The following is a 19,733-nucleotide window of genomic DNA, read 5'->3' as shown; positions in this document are numbered from 1 at the left end:
AATGCTAGCACATCATAATTAATTGCAAATGGTGACCCTTTTGTTGACCTTAATTTTCCAGCATGCATACACATAATTGAATCAAACTGTTCTAGCAAGTAGCAATAAATAGGTATGACCAGCTAAAATACTTATTTCCAATACTTATATATGATAGCACTACTTTTTGTTTTTTTAATTAAGATCAGACTGGTTTCAATTGCCTTCTAGAATTCAGAATATCAAATAAGGGCAAAAAGAAGAAGTTCAGCAAATCACATCTTTTTCTTTCAAAAAAGTAAGATTCATATGCTGTAGACAAGCAGAAACCTGGCATCTCTAAAAGTTTAGCTATCTCCCTGACATTTACAAACTCATTAAGAATCCATTCATGTTGTGGAGGTTTAATATGTAGTAATGTTTTAATCATTTAGTCAGCATTTAGGAGTAGTTTGTTATTGAGTACTTTTTGAAAAATATGTAGGTTTGTTAGTCACAGACTTCTGTGATAACTGTACATATTCTGTATTCTTACACTTTATGTGGTTAATTTTAGGCCATTTGAAATCAATCGATACTTTTATTAAGCAGAGCCTGAGGTTTGTGAAATTATTCAAGATCCAAACTCCTGCCTGGCCACGTGGAGTCCCCTGGATGTGTGTGGAGCTCTAGAAGCTTAAGTGACACTGTGGATTGAGCTGGATGTGCCTGTGACACAGAACTCCTTCCAAAACTATATATTTGATTGCAACAGGGGAGTGAGGTGAAAAGCAGCTTGCTGTATGTAGATCTTTATGTGATGCAGTCTGCACCTCCCCCTTCAGTAATGCAGGTTTTGCTGGCTGTCACGATGAAGGAAAATTTCCAGCTTGTCTTCAGAATGTAATGTAATACAGGCACAGTCCCTGATGTCCTTCCATCCCTGTCAGGGTGGAAAGCACATTGGTGAGGATACTTGAAGGAACCATGGACATTGTTCCTGGCTGTTGAAATGCTTACCTTGCCTTCTGGTTCAGGGTGTTAGGAGTTAGTTGGGATTTGGGGCTTTCAGTCTGATTCTGCTCCTGGTTTGTTTTCTCTTTTAAGTTATGAACTGAAAGCCACGAAGGACCTGGAACGGTACAACAGAGAGGTCAAGAAAGTCAGTGCCCACACAGGGCACCGGCCAGCAAAGGAGACAGGAAAACAGAAACCCAAGCTAAAGAGTTCTGCAGCTGACCAGCAGAAGCTTGACAAGATATTCCATGAGCAGATTGAAAAGAAGGGGAAACTTGAACAGCCCGTGAAAATTGTGACAGTGCCTTTTTCTCTGAGCTCCTGTAGACGACACCTTCAGAGACGGGAGAAAGATGTTTCAGGAGAACAAGAGCTTTTCCTGATCCGTCGCCAGAGTTGTCCCGATGTCTGGATATTTGCTACTGAAAAAAAGCTGAAGTTGCTGAATCCATACAGATTGGAAGAAGCCCTGCTATGTAAAAGGTTACTGATGAACCACAAGCTGCCAGTAGAGAAACTGGACAATCCAATTGTGTTATCGGACAGGTATCGTACAAATATATATGGAGCAAAAAATTGTATGTTATTTGAAGTATCATTTGATAATTATTCACAGTAAACTCTGGCAAGGCCCTCTTTGCTAATTCTGTGATTATTTGGGCATTCATTTATCTGTAGGAACAGATTTTTGGGTTTTATACTTTTACTTTGAAGTAGTGAGCACACTTGGTCTTGTTCCAGTTGAAGTAAGTATGATTTTTGAACAGTTTCATTGGCAGTGCAGCAAAGACGAATGTCTTTCCCCCTGAAGACAATTAAATGTTCCAAAGCATTTTCACAAAGTCACTGTAGCTGACTTTCACCCATGGATTAGGAAATGGCTGATATAATTATTATTACTACATGCCTAAGCTTGGTCACTCACTAAGGTATGTGAATAGTCCTGATTTTGTTTCTGTAAACAAATTGCTTCTTCAAAATACTTTTAAAAGTCTTGATCACTCCTTATCACTTGCTACCTTTTTCTGTGGTTTTTTTGCACAATAATAATTTTCACATTAAAGATTTTGGTTTTAACACTTTGGGGATTTTTTTTTTCCAGTCTTATTGGTGGATCTCAGTACATGGCTGCTCTTTATAAAATGCAGAAGAATTACCAAAGTTTCCATGGACCAGGTTATTTATCAGATCCAAGGCTTGTAGCAAATGGATTTCAAATAAAAGTGATTGAAGGTATGATGGTTTTAAAATCTTTTAGTCATATTTGAGATTATTTCTTATGCTATAATGATTTAAGTTATTGTTAATTTAGATCATGTTATTCTACATCACTTTGTCTTTTCAAGCACTAGCATCCTGCTTTCCTTAACACTGAGGTTGTATTCCCTGGCAAAGAATGTAATCTTCTATACAGAACATTGAGTAATGGATAACTGAACTGAAAGAATGCTTTTAAATCCATGGTTTCCTCACTTTTGTTTTTAATTCTTCTCTCAAAATGCTCGATGCCCATACCCTTAATTGCCATTCTGACAATTTGGATTAAACTGATGAGAATTCCTTAGTCCTGGCATCTTCTTGCATGGTGTTACTTGCAGAAGCTTCGTCTTCAGCTGACCATTCCTCTGCTGTTGAGCAGTTGGGGAGGTCCAGTGAAGAGCTGGATCTGGTCAATGATGTGCTTTCCTATCAGGGTTGTGACACAGAGCCCAGAGGGGCCAGCAAAGAGAGGTGGTCTGGGGATCACCACACCTTTCCATGGAGTTTGATCTGGGCTTGTTTTTGAGGGGGCACACTTTTCAATACCTCTACGTTGATCAGAGAATAAATGTGTTTCATGTAAGATCCTTTAAACTTAGCAAGAGAGCTCAAATATTTATGCATTTTCCTGAAGAACGAGTTATAGGCATGATGTTGGAAACCCCGGGGCAACCCATCCGTTGGTGCTTCTGCAGATGACAAATTCTCCAGCAGAATTCCAAGAAAAGGGAATGTCTTTGGGGGTGGTACCTAGCTGACAGCTCACAGAAAAGATTCACCATAAGAGCTGTTAGAAATGCTATAGCTTCGTGTGTTACAGATCCCCACATATGTACAGTGATGACAGATGTACTGTAACATATGGGATCTTTTAAGGGTAGGTACAAAAAAGGGGTGTAGAACCAACTTCTTCACTCAGAGGCTGGCTCCTGGGAAGAACAGAGCCTGAGCTGTTTTCCTTACTGAATCATGCATGGCAAAACCAAGGACACTTGGTTTTGCCATGCGTGATTCAGTAAGGAAAACAGAAACTGACTGACTGAATCTCTACATAAATAGCACAGATATTCCACTTTGTGGAAGAGGTGTTCATGATAATAACCCTTGAGTGAATGATTAGGGAAATAAAGTGTGTGCTGTAAAAGGCAGCTCTTACAAGTTTTATTCAGTCTAGCAAATCAAAAGCTGAGGAGATCTATGATGTGTCCCTGGACAAATATGGGAGAGAGAGATTGTGGCTTAGCATTTTTGCTCACATGCTTTTTTCTGCCTCCTGATTTACTAAGTTTGCTTAAAGTCTAATTAATGTAAATGGGATGTGAATAAATTGAATGTGAAGATTGGAATAGAGTTTTTAGGCAACAGCAGAGGAGGGTTGTTGACTGGTGTGGTGCTACTGGAGATATTTCGTGGTGTAACCCCAGCCTGCAGCTCAGCCCCACACAGCCACTCACTGCCCCCACAGTGGGATGGGGGAGAGAACTGGAAGGGTAAAAGTGAGCAAACCCGTGGGTTGAGCTGTAAAGACAGTGAAACAGGTAAAGTAAAGTTGTGTTACAGAAGCGAAACAAGCCCAGGAATTAACTCACTGCCTCCCATGGGTGTTCAGCCACCACCAGGGAAGCCGAGCTCCGTCACAGGTAACAGTGATTTGCGAAGACAAACAGTGTCACACTGAATGTCCCCCTCGTCCTTCTTCTTCCCCCAGCCTTCTGTGCTGAGTGTGATGCCATATGCTGTGGAATATCCCTGCAGTCAGTTGGAGTCAGCAGGCTGGCTGTGTTCCCTACCAAATCCCCGTGCACCGCCAACCCTCTCGCTGGTGGTGTGGGGTGAGGAGCAAAAAGGGCTTGACTCTGCACAAGCCTTGTTCAGCAATACCAAAAATATCCCTCTTTTACCAACACTGTTTCCAGCCCAAATCCAAAGCACAGCCCCACACTGGCTGCTGTGAACAAAATTGACTATCTTGGCCAAAACCAGCACAAATGGGAAACTACTTTTAAGACAGCTTGATTAGTTTGAGAGCAAAATTGTGCACTATAATAACAAGGAACTCGACACAGTAACTGGGAATTAGTAACTGTCTTCCACTCCTGTGTTCCTAAGATGCAAATTTAAGGAAGTCTTGTGAGGAAACTGCTCTTGTTTGGTTTACAGTTAACGAAAGTAAAAGTGCATTGTAGCACTGTAGAGGTTGATGAACCATGGTCATGGACTTCAGCAGGACCATACAGATAGCCCAGTGAAGATTGGGAATCTAATTCAGTTCTTTGTCCCAGTCTTCTATTTTAACTACTCAAGCGAAATGTTAATAACATCTGAGTCTTGTCAGTCATGTTTATAAGCTTCTGCTGATGACATTATCGCAGTTACAGCCTCTTTTATTAAAAGACCATACCACTGCAGATGAAGGTAGAAATACCAGCAAACTAATGGAATTTCTCCCAGCTTTTTTTCCAGCTGACTCAAGGATTTTTATCAATACTTCATCAGTCCCTCTTTTTTTTTTCCTTAATTTTGTCCCTGAAATACAGTGTCTTCTACAAATACTTATTAAAGCTGATTTTTAGAAACACAAGTAATAATTATTAACATTCCTTATGTGTCCTTCTCTGGGAATTCCACTAAACAATATGAGGGTTTTTAGCTCATAGATTCTTCTTGTATAATCCTTACAGAAAGTGGCCTGCAGACCAGGAGTGATTTGTCCCACTTAGACCTGAGTGTTGTGTAGGATTTCTCAACTTTGAAAGAACAAGTTTGTCTCATAAGACATTTTTCATTGTCCTTACAGAAAGGAGGGCATTCAGATGTTGATGAACTACAAGTTGCTTCAGAAAGATTTTGTTTCTTCAGGATATATTGTTAATTTTTGGGGGCCAGGGGTTCCTACTTTGCATGATGAATGATTAAGTCACAGCTTGCTGTGGAGAGATGTCCAGAATAAAAATGTGCACTTAACCCACAGCAGCTGGAGTGTTTCACCTTGGCAGCATCCTTAGGAGCACACTGAAACCCCCTTCTCTGTGCATATACCTTTGTAACTCATTTTGTCCCAAATTTTTGATTAATTGGATCAGCCTTAATGTTTGCTGTTTCTCAACGGAACTATCAACTCTTTCTTGCTGTCAGGGTCCACTGTAGTATGTTTGAAGGTCAGTAATTTCCTTTAGGGCTTCAGCCCTGACATGGTCACATTAATGTTCCTTTCTGACTGCTGGTTGATTTCTTATTAATGGCCACTGGTGCATGGTTCCCTTTTTCATCCTGGGCAAAGAGTTCCATTTTCTGTAGTAGAAAGTTTCCTTTTTCTGAGAGAGATCCTCTTTTATGTCACAAGCAAAGAATCTGTTTGAATCCTTTTGAATCCAAATGGGAAAGTGGTATTTCTGATAATTTCCTCTTGCAAAATAATAAGCACTGGTTATTTGTTTAAATTTCCACACATATTCTCCCAAAGAAGGGAAGGACCCAGACAGTTGCTGCCCATTATCAATATTAAGTTACTCATAATACTCAGATACTCGTTTGGAATGCCAGACCCCTTGCTTTGGTATTGGCCACCTCACTAGGACAGTTTTCTAGCTTAAAATAATGACTGAAATGTAGGACCATATATTCATTCCTTATTTCCTTTTGGTTATGGGGTGTTTTACAGAACTGGCTGTTTATTTAATAGCAAGAAAATCTGAGCAGCTGCCTTAATTTGGAAGGTGACTTTGGTAATTCCCGTGTTGCATCAGGCTTTCATCTCTGCTGATCTTTGTTGAAGATAATTCTTTGCAGTTCAAATTCCTACTTTTCGGCAACTCTGAGCACGGAGGGGCTTTTTATAAGGATTTTGATTCTGATGGTTGCTTACTTGAAAAAAAAACCCACCCACATAATACTGGGTTTTCCTTATTTGGATGTCTTGTCTGTAAGGAGCAACATCAGTCACAGGGTAAAAGAATTGTAATTCATTAGCCTTGAACTAAATTTGGCAGATCTTGGGATTAACACTCAAAAATTGAATCCTATTCCCTCACAGTGCTTTTCATTCGTAGGAATCCAGCTGTAGACTTGAATGGCCAAAACCTTTTAGCTAGAGGGGTGATTCTGAGATTTGTTATTTACTCCAGGGACTTTCCAGGAGTCTTCCTCATAAGACCCACCATGGACATGCCTTGCTCTGGACCCCACGGCACCATGTGGCACCAGATGCACTGTTCCTAGTGGGTTTTTGAAAGGTCTAATTGGGTGTTTTCTTTCTAGCAAGAACTCAGTTCCACATGGAGTTTTGTTCTCGTGCTGTCGTTTTGGTGGGAAAACTGAACTTCCAGCAGTGTTTTCCTTTTTTCACAATTGCACCTTTGGGTATTTATTTTTACAAGAGTGTGGCACTTCCAGGCTTTACTTGCCTATTGTTTTATTTGAGGATGAGTCTGCCCTTTCAATGTGTTCTTGTTATAAGACAGAAAGGTAATTTACATTTGTTCCACATCGTTCAGGGGTATGATTGCAGCCAAAGTTGTTCCAAGTATCCGAGATTTTGGAAGTGCCCTATCTTGTTCATGGTTTTGGTAGACTAAGATCTTTTGTATTGTCTCCCCATTTCTCTTTATATTAATTGCTCAGCAGCCTAAGGAGTTTTCAACTAGATTTTTCTCTGGATAGCTGACAGTGAAAAACATGTTGTGAAATAGCCCAGACGACGCTTCTCGCTGTCAGTGTGTCAGTTAGGCAAAATCAATGATTTCTTTGTGGAATGTGCCAGTTGTTGTAATTTGCAAAGCTGTGACGCTGAGCTCCAGTCTGTCTTCCACTGCCCTCCCACCCCCTCATGTTCTGGCCTTGCTGAGCCTTCAAGTGATGCTACCTTTGGGAGAGCAGCCTGTTTGCTTTTACTTAATAAAGCAAATTACTTAATGCTCAGTGTTGTGGGATCTGCCAGGCGTTCGTTTGCTCGCAGTGACCTCTACGTGCAGAGAAGCATTTCAAGCAGTAAGAGGCGTTACTTTCTGTCCAGTTCCTCTTAAGATGTGTTTGTTATATGTACACGTGTCCATCTGCCCTGGTGAAAGTCAAGAGTTGTAAATTCTTGGCTGGAGAGAAACGGAGAGCAAGGAGCACCTTACCTGCTTTTGTAACAATGGTGGGCCTTGGGCCATGCTGTGGGGCAGGATTTTAGGGTAGAACTGTCTGCCTGACAGAGTATGAGTAGCCAACATCTGCAGGTACAAAGAACGTGCTTATGAGCCTTCAAAGAGCAATAATAGGTAAATAACCAATCGTTCTTGGTAATAAAAGCTGCCTCAGCTCTTGTAACCCACCAGTGGAAAATCACGCTGCTACTTAATTTCAGTTTGATTTTGACCATAGACGGGAAGATAGACAGTGTTACAGTGTCACCTAATCTAGGTGGCAGCTGGAAGGGAACAGTTTTTCCTGGCCATCCAGAAGGAATTATCCAAAGGTGATTGTAAATGCTTTGTTTGGAAAGAGAAAGGGGAAATTTGTGGCAATGAGAAATCCACGTTTTTTAGTCGTTTCAAAGCTAGTTTATTTGTTCATGGAAATAAGTTCTTTGGAAGTTGCAAAGTATTTCATAGAAACTACCATGGAAACTGCTTGAGGACTGCTGTTTGAATACTCAAAAATCCTAATGTATAGTTTGTCAAAAATTTACAGGTACACTGAGGCTTGGACATCTGCTTATATCATCAAATGTTGCCAATATCAGAGTTCCTGCAAAGGCTTGCAGATAAATACTTGTTAATCAGAATGCAGTGGGCTACTTTTCAGTTTAGAGACTGTAAGCAGAAAAGGAGAATGGCACACAAACAGAAATACCAAAGAAGACAACTTCCCTTAGCTGGGATTTGTATTGTTTGTTCTTATGTTAAACTCCTTAAAGCCCCCTTTGCCTTTCAGATTAATGAGCAGAATGGTGAAGTCAAATCTGGCTGTCAAAATTTGCAGATGGAACAATGGCTGTTGGTGAAACTGAGGAGTATGTGTAGGAAATGTTTTGCGAATCCAGAACCTCACTGTCATAAAATTTTACAAGGAAGCACTGGAAATACAAGGTTTTAACCCGAAAATCTAAACACTTGAAACTTCACAAAATTTTGAGTCTTATGTTTGGTAGCATATAGAGAGGTAATTATTGAAAGTCTGTCAAGTACACTGAGTTCTAATTTTAGAGAGAAAGTAACATAATCAAATGGTCTGGAGCAATTCCTCAAATCTAATCTTTTATTAAAGCAAAAAGGAGACAAAAATGAAAAGAGTTGAAGCAAATTAAAAAGACTTTATCTTTTCCTCCTATCTCCTACTGGCAGGCTTTCCCATGGGGAAATATTGGCATAGTACTTCATCTTATCTTACCTTTAATAACTGCTGACCTTTCAGATAATTTAACATTTTGCTTTAAACTGAATCTGATCCCAGGTTTGCAGCAGTATGTAAAAGTATGTCTGTGCTTGCTGGCCATGGTTAGGGAAAGGCAGCTTGGGAAAGAGAAATAAGACAAGGCTGGGTGAAAACCAAAGTTTCAGACGTAAAGCAGTGTTAAACATGTAGCTGTAAGGAGGTTATGTGATTTTTTTGGAGGGTTGGGGGGTTGTTCACTCTATTGAATTCCCACTCTGGTCAAGGTATCTCGTGCCATGAAGTTTAGAAAGTCCCAACAGCGTTATTTACCTGGTGGCACAGCCATACTAAGGAGAAGTTTCGACCTGCACAGTCTTCCTGTTCATCTCTGCTCTTATTTAATGACTGTCAAAAAACCAGTGCCTGGGCATAGATAACAGCCTTGTTCTACTAGCTAATAAAAGTACCTTGTGGAGACTTATGTCAAATGTATACTTTCACTTCTGAAATATTTCACATTGTTGTTTGGATTAGGAATAGGAATTATCCCTTATCACAGTTTGTTAGCTTAATCCAGCTTGGATCAGTATATTTGTTTCCAGCTCTTTTGACTTTAGAGAAACCATTTGTGGCTTGGGCTAAATGTAATTTATCCCACCTGGGGCCATTACACAAGAGTGGATTTATTTTCATTGTGAATTATCTTCTTCCATGCCCTCCTTGTGAAATTCTTTACTTTGTAGACTTGTAGCAGTGGAAAAGGGAAGGTGGCTGTGCAGGTTGGGTTGAGATTGGTGCACCCAGCGTGAATAAGAGGAGGGGTCTGAAGGACTGAATGAGAATATGTGAGCCTGACCACCAGAGAACTTGCTCCTGATTGGGAGTGGGAGAATATTCAGCTGTACTTCTGCTCTTCATGCCGTTTCTTTGCAAGTCATGTGAGAAAGAAAGTAAAGTGAAATGCCTTAATCCTCAAAGCTTGAATAGGTACTTTGTTAGGAAGGCTGTTTAAATGTTTCATTCATCATTCCTACTCAGAGTGGTACCTGCTGCAGCAGTGATACCATAGGACTGATTGTGTGAAGTCAGTCACAGAACCTTTAGGGCTTGGGTTTTTCCTCAGCTGTGGTAGGAGAAAAACCTGCTTTTTATTTCAGTCGAAGCTGAATGTGTTATGATAACATTTGAACTCTACAGATGTTTAAACCAATTACGTAGGAAATAGTGCCAATATTCTGTTTCAGTGTTTTTTCAAACTATATTGTGTTTTATTGCTAGCTTCTGCTTTAATTTCATGTATGTTTAATTAAAGTCACAGAAGCTTTAATTAAAGCTGTGCTCAAGTCTGGGAATGCTACAAAATGTTTTAAGCATTAAGCAGTGCCAGCTAAGTTTTGAATTAGTGTAAGCTGAGGCATTTGTGATGTGAATAAGCACACATCATCATAATGAAACATTGTACAAATAAATACTTTTCATTCCAAGGTAGGAGCAAATAAAGTTTTCTAATTGTATTGAATTTGTGAGACTAATTTACTAAGTGGCTTTGCATCAGTTTGATTTTCTATTAATTGCTCCAGAATAGAAGTTTAAGCAGTGCATGAATTACTGCTTTGTTTTTGTATTTTCAGGTGTTTCAGCTACAGAAAGTCATCTGGAAATAGAAGGGATGGCAAATTGTCTTCCATACTATGGTATTTCTGATTTGAAAGAAATTCTGAGTGCAGTAGTTAATGGAAATGCAAAGGAAGTATATGAATGTAGGCCTCTCAAAGTGGTAAATTACTTGGAGGTAAGACAGAAACTTGCTTTTAAGTATTAGCCAGCTATACTTAACAATATAATTCCTTCAACAGGTTGAAGATCTTTCTTCAGCTTTCTGTTTTAATTAATGTCGTTGTGTTCTAAACAGAAGCTACTTCTGAAAAGGAGAATGTCATATCCTCTTTGAGGTTTGTGGGTTGTGCATTGCTTACCAAAATACTTCCATCAGACATATCCAGTGTGATGTAATACATGCTGAAAGCTGATGTTCACAGAGTGATCCTTCTCCACAGGCAGTTTTCAGACTAGAAAGGCGTTTCTCTGTGTTAGAATACAGAGCTGCCACAGAATTGCTTTACCAAGCCTAGAAGGCTGTTGAATCCAGAATAGTCATCAAAATGTGTCTCTTATGTAAATATATCTATGAAGTAGTTATTAAATGATTTAAGGTAATAGTTTATGAAAAGTAGTTGTTGATTGAAGCTTAATTTTCATGTAAACCTCAGTGAGACATACACTGTGAAAATTGGGAAGTGCACCTTTTCCACTTAAAGAAGAAAAATTCTTATGATTCATTCAGAGAAAGGGCAGAGAGACATAAGTGGGTATTACTTTTGCCAGAAAAGCAAGCTGTCACCGGAATTAAGACCTTGAAGCAAGAAGTGAAGTCTCATGTGCAGTGAACCCCATATGCCTCTGCACATGCTTGTGTTTGGTTAACACCAGTAACTTCTGTGGTTACCAGAGGCTCATACTGATGACCAACAGTCTTGTAAGTCCACATTGTTCAGTGCAGAAGAAAGAATAGGGTAATGGTTAAAGGAGCAGCCTTCCAGGGAACAGAATATTCCACAGTGATCTTTTCCTCATATGGAAGAGGGGGGGAATCTCAGACAAACAAAATGGGAAGATTCAGATCTGATTAAATCACTGTGACTGCTGCTCAGTCTTGTACAATATGAAGGGAGATTTTATGCCACATCCATTTTTATCTAAACCGTGTGACTTAAGTAGAGAAGAGAAGGCAATGGCAGGAAGGCCCATCTTGAAGGAGGAGACAAAAAACCTGTCAGCTTCTTTTTGAAGTTGCTTACTTATTTGAGGGTGTGTGCTTTAGCAGTCACTTCTGCTTTCTAGTATTGTAAGATAACTGGATGCAATAGACAGTAGTAAATACAACATTAATCTAAGGTTTCACTATAGTATTTTTCAAAATTTGTTTAGCTGGCTGACTGTTATGTTAGTTAGTTCTCAGGTTTGAGAACTGACTGAACTGGTAAACATCTTCAGCTGATCCTAGAAATGAATGATGCCAACAGGAAACAAGATCTTTAGAAACACAAAGCATCTTGCAAAAGTGGACTCCAAAAGAGAAAGATTGCAAACAGGACCAGGAGACTGACTGTGCATGGCTCCGTTGTAGAAGTGTCACAAACTGACCAGTAAGATATGTTTGGAGTTACATTTAGGTTTTTGGGATTCAGAGTATTTATCAGCAGAAAAGAATGACCTTTAAACAGTGAGTGCTTAACTCCTGCTTTCTGGTAGCCCCAGGCTAACGTGCTAAAAAGTGGTGCTTTAAAACTCTTGGGGTTTTGTTTTTGTTTTTCCTTTCCACAGGGAGAAGCAGTCCGTTTAGCTCGGCAGCTGCCCTTACATTTGTCAAAAGAAGATGTACAAAACACAATTTACAGGATGAAGCAACAGCTTGGAAAGGAAAATAAAGGCTGTGTTCATGGTCGTCCTTTTTTTCATCACTTAACAGATATTCCAGAAGTTGACAAGCAGAGCTCCATGGAAATTACTTAGTAAATGGAACATTTTGTTTGGGGTCATACTTCTCTTGCTTAATTTTGATCATTACTCTGTAATTTCAGTATGTTTTGTGCAAAGCTTTTGTTTTAATGACTTTTCATTGTCGTATGTTCACCTCCTAGAGCCTTTTTTTATTTAAATGCTACATGTAAATTGGAAATAAATACTGTAGAGAAACTACTCCTCACTATTTTTATAAAGAATTTATTAAAGAAATGTTCTCAACTGGTTTCATCCTTTTCTTATTGCTGCAGGTTTAGAAAATACCAGCATGTCAAATTTTTTTAGATATGAAGTGGTTAGAAGTTGCTTTCAACAGAGCATGGCAAAGTTTACTGTACTAAGGGCATCAGATGTTAATTTTCAAAGGAATTCCGGATAGCTGTAAGTATTTTAAATGTGGCATTGGAATATGCAGTTATTATAGTTAGACATCTATGGTGTTGTATTTCTGTTTGGAGATTCTTAGCTCTTGCAAATAAATATTGAAGTCCTAGAGTCCAAGCTCCAAAAATTATACACTTAAAAAGCTGTTATTCTTTTAAGTATAGTACTCTTTAAAAACATTAGATCAACAAAAACTGGCCAGTGACCTGAAAGGAGCCCAGGTTAGCACTGAAATCAGATGCCCGTGGCTGTGTGTTGGTTCGGTGATAAACACCACACAAACTGCTTGGGGGTGGGAAACATAAACTGTCCTCACTCGGGGAGAATGTGGCGTAACTAGGGCATACTCTGCTGTAGAGAGAGATACTGGTTGGGGGAAACTGGTTCAGAACACAAGATTTACTCCTCTATTTTAAGTAGGAGCCTACTTCCAGAAAGCTCCCATAAGGTTAGGCCTTCTGTGTATAGCAGGTGCAGTGTCTCTGGAAGAGTATGTTTTAAAAAGTTTCAGGAAAGCTCACCTGAAAATTCCTGTCCGTCCCCAGCATATCTTGGCACTGTGAAAATGTGGTGGTGAGACTTTTGCAGTGTTTCTGTGGCTGCTGGGTAAGTGGTTGAAGGTTGCTGAAAGGCCTGAGTTCAAGCTGCTTTGTGGACAGGAGTATGGGACCAGAGGAGCAAATGTGCAGTCTGAAAATGTAAGTCACTGATCTCTTTATCGAAGAGTGCTGAGCTGGTGAGCTGAGAAATCACATCACAGCAGTACATGACAACATAAAAATTCTAATCTGAAAGGTAATGATTGTCTTTTTAGCAGGACCTGTTGCAATAGGGCAAGGGGTAATGGTTTTAAACAGGAGGGTTGATATAGATTAGATATAAGAAAGTATTTTTTTACAGTGATGGTGGTGAAGCACTGGAAGAGATTGTCCAAAGAGGTGGTGGATGCCCCATCCCTGGAAATATTCAAGGTCAGGTTGGATGGGGCTCTGAGCAACCTGATCTAGTTGAAGATGTTCCTGCTCACTGCAGGGGGGTTGGATTAGGTGACCTTTAAAAGGTCCAACTCAAACTATTCTGTCATTCTTTGATTATGTTTTTATGCCATTAGAGTAAGTTTATCCTTTTCATAAAGAGCAAGGGCACAAGCAGGATAGTTCAAGAGCAAAGCAAGGTACAAGATGAGAATGTCACTGACAAACTGGACACTTGTTGGCTGTAAATGTCACTCAGTGCAGAAGATGTGAATTTTTAGAATCGAAGTGAGAAGGTGGATGGAGACAGAGGAAGGAGACGTGACTCTTGGCTCTGATGGGGAAACAGGATCCCAGCCGTGCGGTGGATACAGAAGGTTATAGTTTGTTTATTTTTATTCTTGTTGGAATATAAACTGTGAGAGTTTAGAGAGTAGCCATTACAGTGAGAAAAGCCAAAGGCAAGCTAGAGAAGTCAAATTTACCTGCAGTATAATTTTGCTGGAACTTAAATTACTATGTGCACAAATTCTAGTCAATTGGGAATATAACATGTAGTATTTAGTGAGATTAGTAATTGCTGGTTCTTTTCCAAAAGATAGGTAAGATAGATGTGTCCTAATTATACCGAAGCAAATGCCAGTATCTTTGATAACACTTGAGTCTACATCAAGTGCTTTCATGTAACAGTAGCATTGCAGACAGGTTGTTTTAATGGGTCTTCAAGCCCTAGATTAAGAACAAAAAGTGATTGGGAAATGAGCATGCACAGGTGCCATGGTGGGTTTAATTGCTATGGAAACAAATTAGCATCAGGATTTTCAGGTGTGCCAGGTTAGGCAGTTGGGGAGGTGGGTCTTCTTACTTCCTTCTTTCCTGGGTGCATTTGGTGTCCTTCATCTCGGAGAGCTGCAGTGGATTTCTCCCTTAGGTAGGTGCACGTACAGTTTGTTTCTGTCTCTGTGGGATCTGAGGGGTTGTTATGTGGTTGGGTACCAGCAGTGAGTGCTGTAGCACGGTTTGGGAGCAGTAGGTCAGGGTGTCTTGCCCACCACAGTACATGTGGTTGGGAGTGCAATCTGAAATTGTGAGTTGAACAGGTACTCTGCTGAGGGGAGATGGCTTTAGAGATGATGGGTCTTTCTTTGCTTTATCTAATGTAGACAAAAATATATGTTACTTTCTGTTTCTAGGGGTGCTCTCACTGATGCCTCTAGCGATGCATCCGTTTTATGTTCCTTGGTTAAACAGTAGAAGTACCCCAATTCTTGGTTTACAAGCTTAAGTCAAGTGGTGCACCTGCTGTAACGTTTCTCAGAAAGAAAGGCACATCAACTCACTGCCCCTGAACCAGCACGGGGTGCTTCTTGGATGTGTCATTCCGTGGTGAACCCCCCGAGGCTCTCAGGGGAGCACACAGAGCCTGCCTGTCCCTGCAGACACTCCCATAGTCAGTCCGTCCCCAGCTCCATGAGCTGCTTGAAAGGAAGGGGAAAACCTGAAACGTGCAATGCTCGCTGGATTGGATTATTGTTGGTGTTGACCTCTTTCCGTAGAGGAAGAAGCAGCAGGGCAGGACGTGGTGGGTGCGTGTCCCAGCGATGAGCATGGCAGCCACCTCGTTGTCCCCCACCCTGTGCACCCACGCAGCTGCTTCCCCAGGAGGGGCCGGGCTGGGGCATTTCGGGGACTTCTCGTATTTGCGCTGCCCTCTGGTGGCATTTCCGTTTTGTACGATTTTGACTAAAACGAGGGCCGGCAGGTCTGAGTCAGGTCACGGACGAGCATCATTCCTTCCTCCCTTTGTAAAGTCACCAGCAGGCCGAAGCATTATTGCTTACGATGCTTCTCATGGAAGCACGTTTGTTTTCCTAAAATACACCTTCTTGCAGGTAGCAGTGTTCCCTGGGGGAGAAGTGGGAGCTTTCCAACTAAAGCATGATTGCATATTAAAAATTACGAAACCTTTTGGTTGTAGGTAGCTTTGCATTTTTCAGAGGGTTGTTTGTATGGCTGGTTTGGGCAGGTTCAGTTCTGGTGGTGTGTTTGCAGCTCAGGTGTCTGCCTTGCCCAAATTTTTGCATATTGTCTTAATGGGAAACCAAAAAATATCAATGTTCTTTAAAAATACAGGAAATTCTCATTGAAAAAAATAATCTTTTTTCTTTAGGTACAAATATGAGAGTATAAACATAAAATAGAGGTACCATCTCTTATATGTTTCTTTTCTGAATGTAGTAGGAATCTTAATAATGAAGTTTCTGTTTCAGTTAAGAAATGGTGTGTGCAAAGGGACTTGGAGTATTGTTTGTTTGTTTGTTTGTTTTTTCCCTTTAGTATGAATAGTAGCAGTTCAGAGAATAACAATAAAGGCAGAGGAATACTTAACTTATTTCAGGAACACTTAGCAGTCTGAAAACACTAAAATCTATATTCTGATTTGTTAAAATAGATTCTTCTTCTCTATTTCCATATTCTGGTATGGGCTATATAAAATATCTAGCATTAGAATCAATACTCATAAGCAAAACTCTCTTTAGTTACACAAGCACACATTCCTTGATCTCAAGGGATCATTGCTTTTTTTTTTTTTTCCTACAAACATTCTGGTTTTACTTTTATGAAAATAAGCATCAACAAGCAAGTTTTTAGGTTTTTGGAAGGGTTATAATATTTGGTCTTCAGCGTTTGTTTTATCTTACATAAAGCAGGTCAGGTTTTTATTTCGTAATGGAGTTTGGTTTCTTTTGTTAAATGAACTTGTAGTTCTGATTTAATTATTTGACTGCAGTAGCAATATGGAAGGATTCTTGAGAGTTTTGTTTGGTTTGTACCCAGCATTTTAACAGGCTGGGTTAACGATTCCAAAAAACCTAAGGTACATCCAATTTTATTTTGCGAAGGAGAGCTACCAGAACTTGCTTTTATTTCCCTCCCCCACCATAAGTATGGAGTATCATATCTGAAATTATAGAGAGTATAAATGTGGAAATGTTAAATCTTTTGTTAATGGCTTCGAATTAAGCACACATTGTTGCAGATGATTTGGAGGACTTATTTAAAGTAAATATACAATTTCAAGCTCAATTATCATTCATAGTTTAACCGAACATAGTGAGATATTAGGTCTGTGAATTTGATACAGTGTTACTTCATAATTATGACGCTTTTTTTACAGTAAATTTGATATAGAACAGTTGCTAAAGGAAAGCTGCTGAATGGTGTGACCAACCGTTTTATGGGACACATCTGGTGCATTAGTTCAGGATGTGCAGTGCAGGAGAACAGAGCCTTTTGCCCAGAGTGAGAAGGAAGCTAACTCCACATGTATACGTTTTGGGGACATGCAGAGGGGTTGAACAAATAGGAGTTAATTGTGTAAGCTAAGAGGAGGGGGTGTTTGTAATGTCGCTTCAGAGTAGCTAAAGGGGGAAATGGGGGAGAATTATTGTTTTAAAATCTCAGATGAACGGTTTACACCTGTTAATGTTACATTTAGAACAGCTGTTTCTTTTATTATCAGTAAACAGATGCAGAAAGTAATGGAATGTTTTAAAGCAATATGTTAATCCTGTCTTCCACTACCTAACATTTCCCAATATCATGATTAAATATTCACTGTAATACTGCTGTCATCTGCAGTTAAAGAATATTTACGTATTATTTTAATCACACTTTCATCTGAAGTCATAAATGTTTATCCCAAGTTATTGTAATCTTTCATCAACTCAGGCTAAGTCTTTTTGCACAGCAGTAATTTTATTGATGATTTCATTGAACTGAATTACTCAGCAAAGCAACCCCAACTTTGTTGTTCTCAGAGGTTATTTTTGTATTTGTAATTTCACCCCAAAATGAAACAAGTTGTGTTTTTAAGGGGAGAACAAAAATTGCTCTTGAGGGCCGAGGGTAACGTGCATTTTAGATGAACTCCATATGAAGTTGATTACAGGTGAAGCTTTGCCAGAACATGCTCTGTTAGGTCAAGCACAGTAATTGGGATAGTGCCAATCAGGTGCTCCAGAAGAGGTTCTTGTTTAGTGCACGGGATTTCTTTTGTGAGAACAATAGTTTTAGTTCACTTATTTTCTTATGAGAAATGTGATGTGCTACCAAGGTTTTGAAATAAAGAACAGTTATGAGTCTGACAGCCTCATGGAAAAAAAAAAAAAATCACAATACTGCAGATACAACACCATGTGTACTTGGGAAAAAAAACCCCAAACTAGTATTTCAAGATATTTAAAAAATACTGCCTAAACAGACCTGAAGCTTTCTAGAAACCTGTACCTGCCACTCAGATGGTCAAAGGTAGTTTTTCAACTGAAAAACATTTATGCCTTAATTTTACAATTAGAGTGTCTGTAAAGGTTATAAAACATGTAGCATTTCAGGGAGGTGACGTGCGATTCTGGAGCATTACTGACTCACACTCCAGGAGCGGAAGCGCAGAAGATTAATACGGGATAACTGGTTTGGCAGATTAGTTTTCAGGAAATGTAGAGACCAGTGAATATGGCAGCTGCATTATTAAAATACTGTATTCAAGCCCAGGTCAAATTGTTCATTCATGCATGGAGTAACTCAGCATTAATCGAATCATTACGTTTTTTGGATATTTTGGATCACCGATATTCTTTGCTTCAGCTCTTGAAATGCCTGATAAATTACAATATTCACATGGGCCAAGCATTTTGACAGAGGAATGCTTTATAATGCTTTATTTATATGTGAGTGTTCGCTTGTCAGGTCAATGCAGTAACAAAATTGCACTGATAGAATGAGATCCTGTCTTAATTCTAATGTCAGGCAGCTCATTTGTGGAGGATTTTAAAGATACTTAGTCAGGTAAAACTATCTAATATGATATAAAATAATAAAGAGGTTATGTCTTCTTTTTGTTCTTGTTAACCTGGTACTTCTTATGTTAGATAAATGAGAGATGTTCACAATGAAAGGTAAGAGAGTGTTTTAAAAAGGAGGAGAGGGAGAAACCTGCTCGTGTTCATTAAGTAGCTTTACAAGAGTTCCGTCATCTCACTTCAAGAGAAGGGAAATAATTTTTGAAATTATTGGAATTTTTCATATAAAATAGTTTTTGAAAGGCAAATAACTCCACCTGTGAGGAGGAAATTGAGGTGTAATTCTTGTTAGAGTTGGGCAAAACAGACTAGTAATAAATAGATTATTTCAAAGGAATATGCTGTTCTTCACTTAAGCAGGCAGAGTTCGACTATTATTTAGTGGGTTCACATTCCTGACATTCCCTGACACCTTAGGTGTGCGTAATTTAGAACAGGAACCTGTTAATAATTACTAAGACAAATGAAACTGCAGAAAACCGTTCCCTCATCAGAAAAATTCATGTAGTTACTTCTCCCACCAGGTAGCCTTCTCTGTTGCAGAACCTTCTCATAAAGCTTCACATTCAGCTTCAAAATGCCCTTCTTCAAATTTGCCTGCCCCAGATCCCACTGCCATTTAGGAGAGCCATACCTCTATGCTTTATTTACAATGACCTTTGAGCAACTGAAAATGCTGCCAACTCCTTTAGGAAGTGTGGCTTGGAAACTTCAGTTTTGATCTGTGTCTGCAGATGAGTAAATGGGATTATGCATTGACCATAATAGCAATTAAGTGGATACTGACCTTTCAGAAAAATACTAGTTTATACTCTTAGTGAGCTTCACTGTAGAACCTGAAGAAACACCACCTGAAAGTGGACCAGCCACTTGTAGGTTATAGAAACTGAAGAAATAGTTCAGTCAACCTTGAATTGGATGCAGAGTTTACAGGGAGGGGAAACCCCAATTCTGCAATTCAGCTGACACTGCTGTATTTTTACTGTGATGAGCGTGAATCGAATGGTTGATGGGTGTGTGCAGTTCATTCTTGTCTAATTGTGAACTTCTTGTGGAGCCTTCAGGACTGTATAATTTCTGACTATTACTCCAAATCATCAGCAGTTTTGCAGCTTTTCATTATTGTTGTGTCCTGTTTCTTCTGAGTTTATTCAGGTGCCATATAGCAACAAAGTGTTGTGTTGAATTCTTTAATCATATAAAGTAATGAGGGTTTCAAGCACAACTGGATTTTTTATTTTTTTTTTTAAATTTTAAACCTGTATTGATGCAAAACTAACAAGACTAAAATCAAATCCATCTCAGTAAAGGCTTAAATGATAAAATATGCTGCAATAAT

The 19,733-nt window shown here is 39.4% G+C and overlaps 1 protein-coding gene across 6 annotated transcripts in view; it reads left to right on the top strand.

The window, feature by feature from the left end:
- PMS1 (PMS1 homolog 1, mismatch repair system component) overlaps positions 1-12,401 on the top strand; it is a 43,542-nt gene extending 31,141 nt beyond the window's left edge. For all 6 annotated transcript variants that reach the window (XM_027904647.1, XM_027904649.1, XM_027904645.1 and 3 more), the window contains 4 exons: positions 1,066-1,521; positions 2,078-2,208; positions 10,224-10,384; positions 11,977-12,401. In XM_027904647.1, the coding sequence (XP_027760448.1) occupies positions 1,066-1,521; positions 2,078-2,208; positions 10,224-10,384; positions 11,977-12,165 (937 nt within the window). In that variant the 3' untranslated portion in view covers positions 12,166-12,401. The remainder of the gene's footprint in view (positions 1-1,065; positions 1,522-2,077; positions 2,209-10,223; positions 10,385-11,976) is intronic.
- The last annotated feature ends 7,332 nt before the right edge of the window (positions 12,402-19,733 follow it).

Source organism: Empidonax traillii, unplaced genomic scaffold, assembly GCF_003031625.1.
Source record: "Empidonax traillii isolate 1590-97213 ecotype Southwest subspecies unplaced genomic scaffold, ASM303162v1 scaffold1072:size191264, whole genome shotgun sequence".
Taxonomy (NCBI): domain Eukaryota; kingdom Metazoa; phylum Chordata; class Aves; order Passeriformes; family Tyrannidae; genus Empidonax; species Empidonax traillii.
The sequence above is the reverse complement of the archived record's forward strand: the minus strand, read 5'-3'. Positions and strand labels throughout refer to the sequence as shown.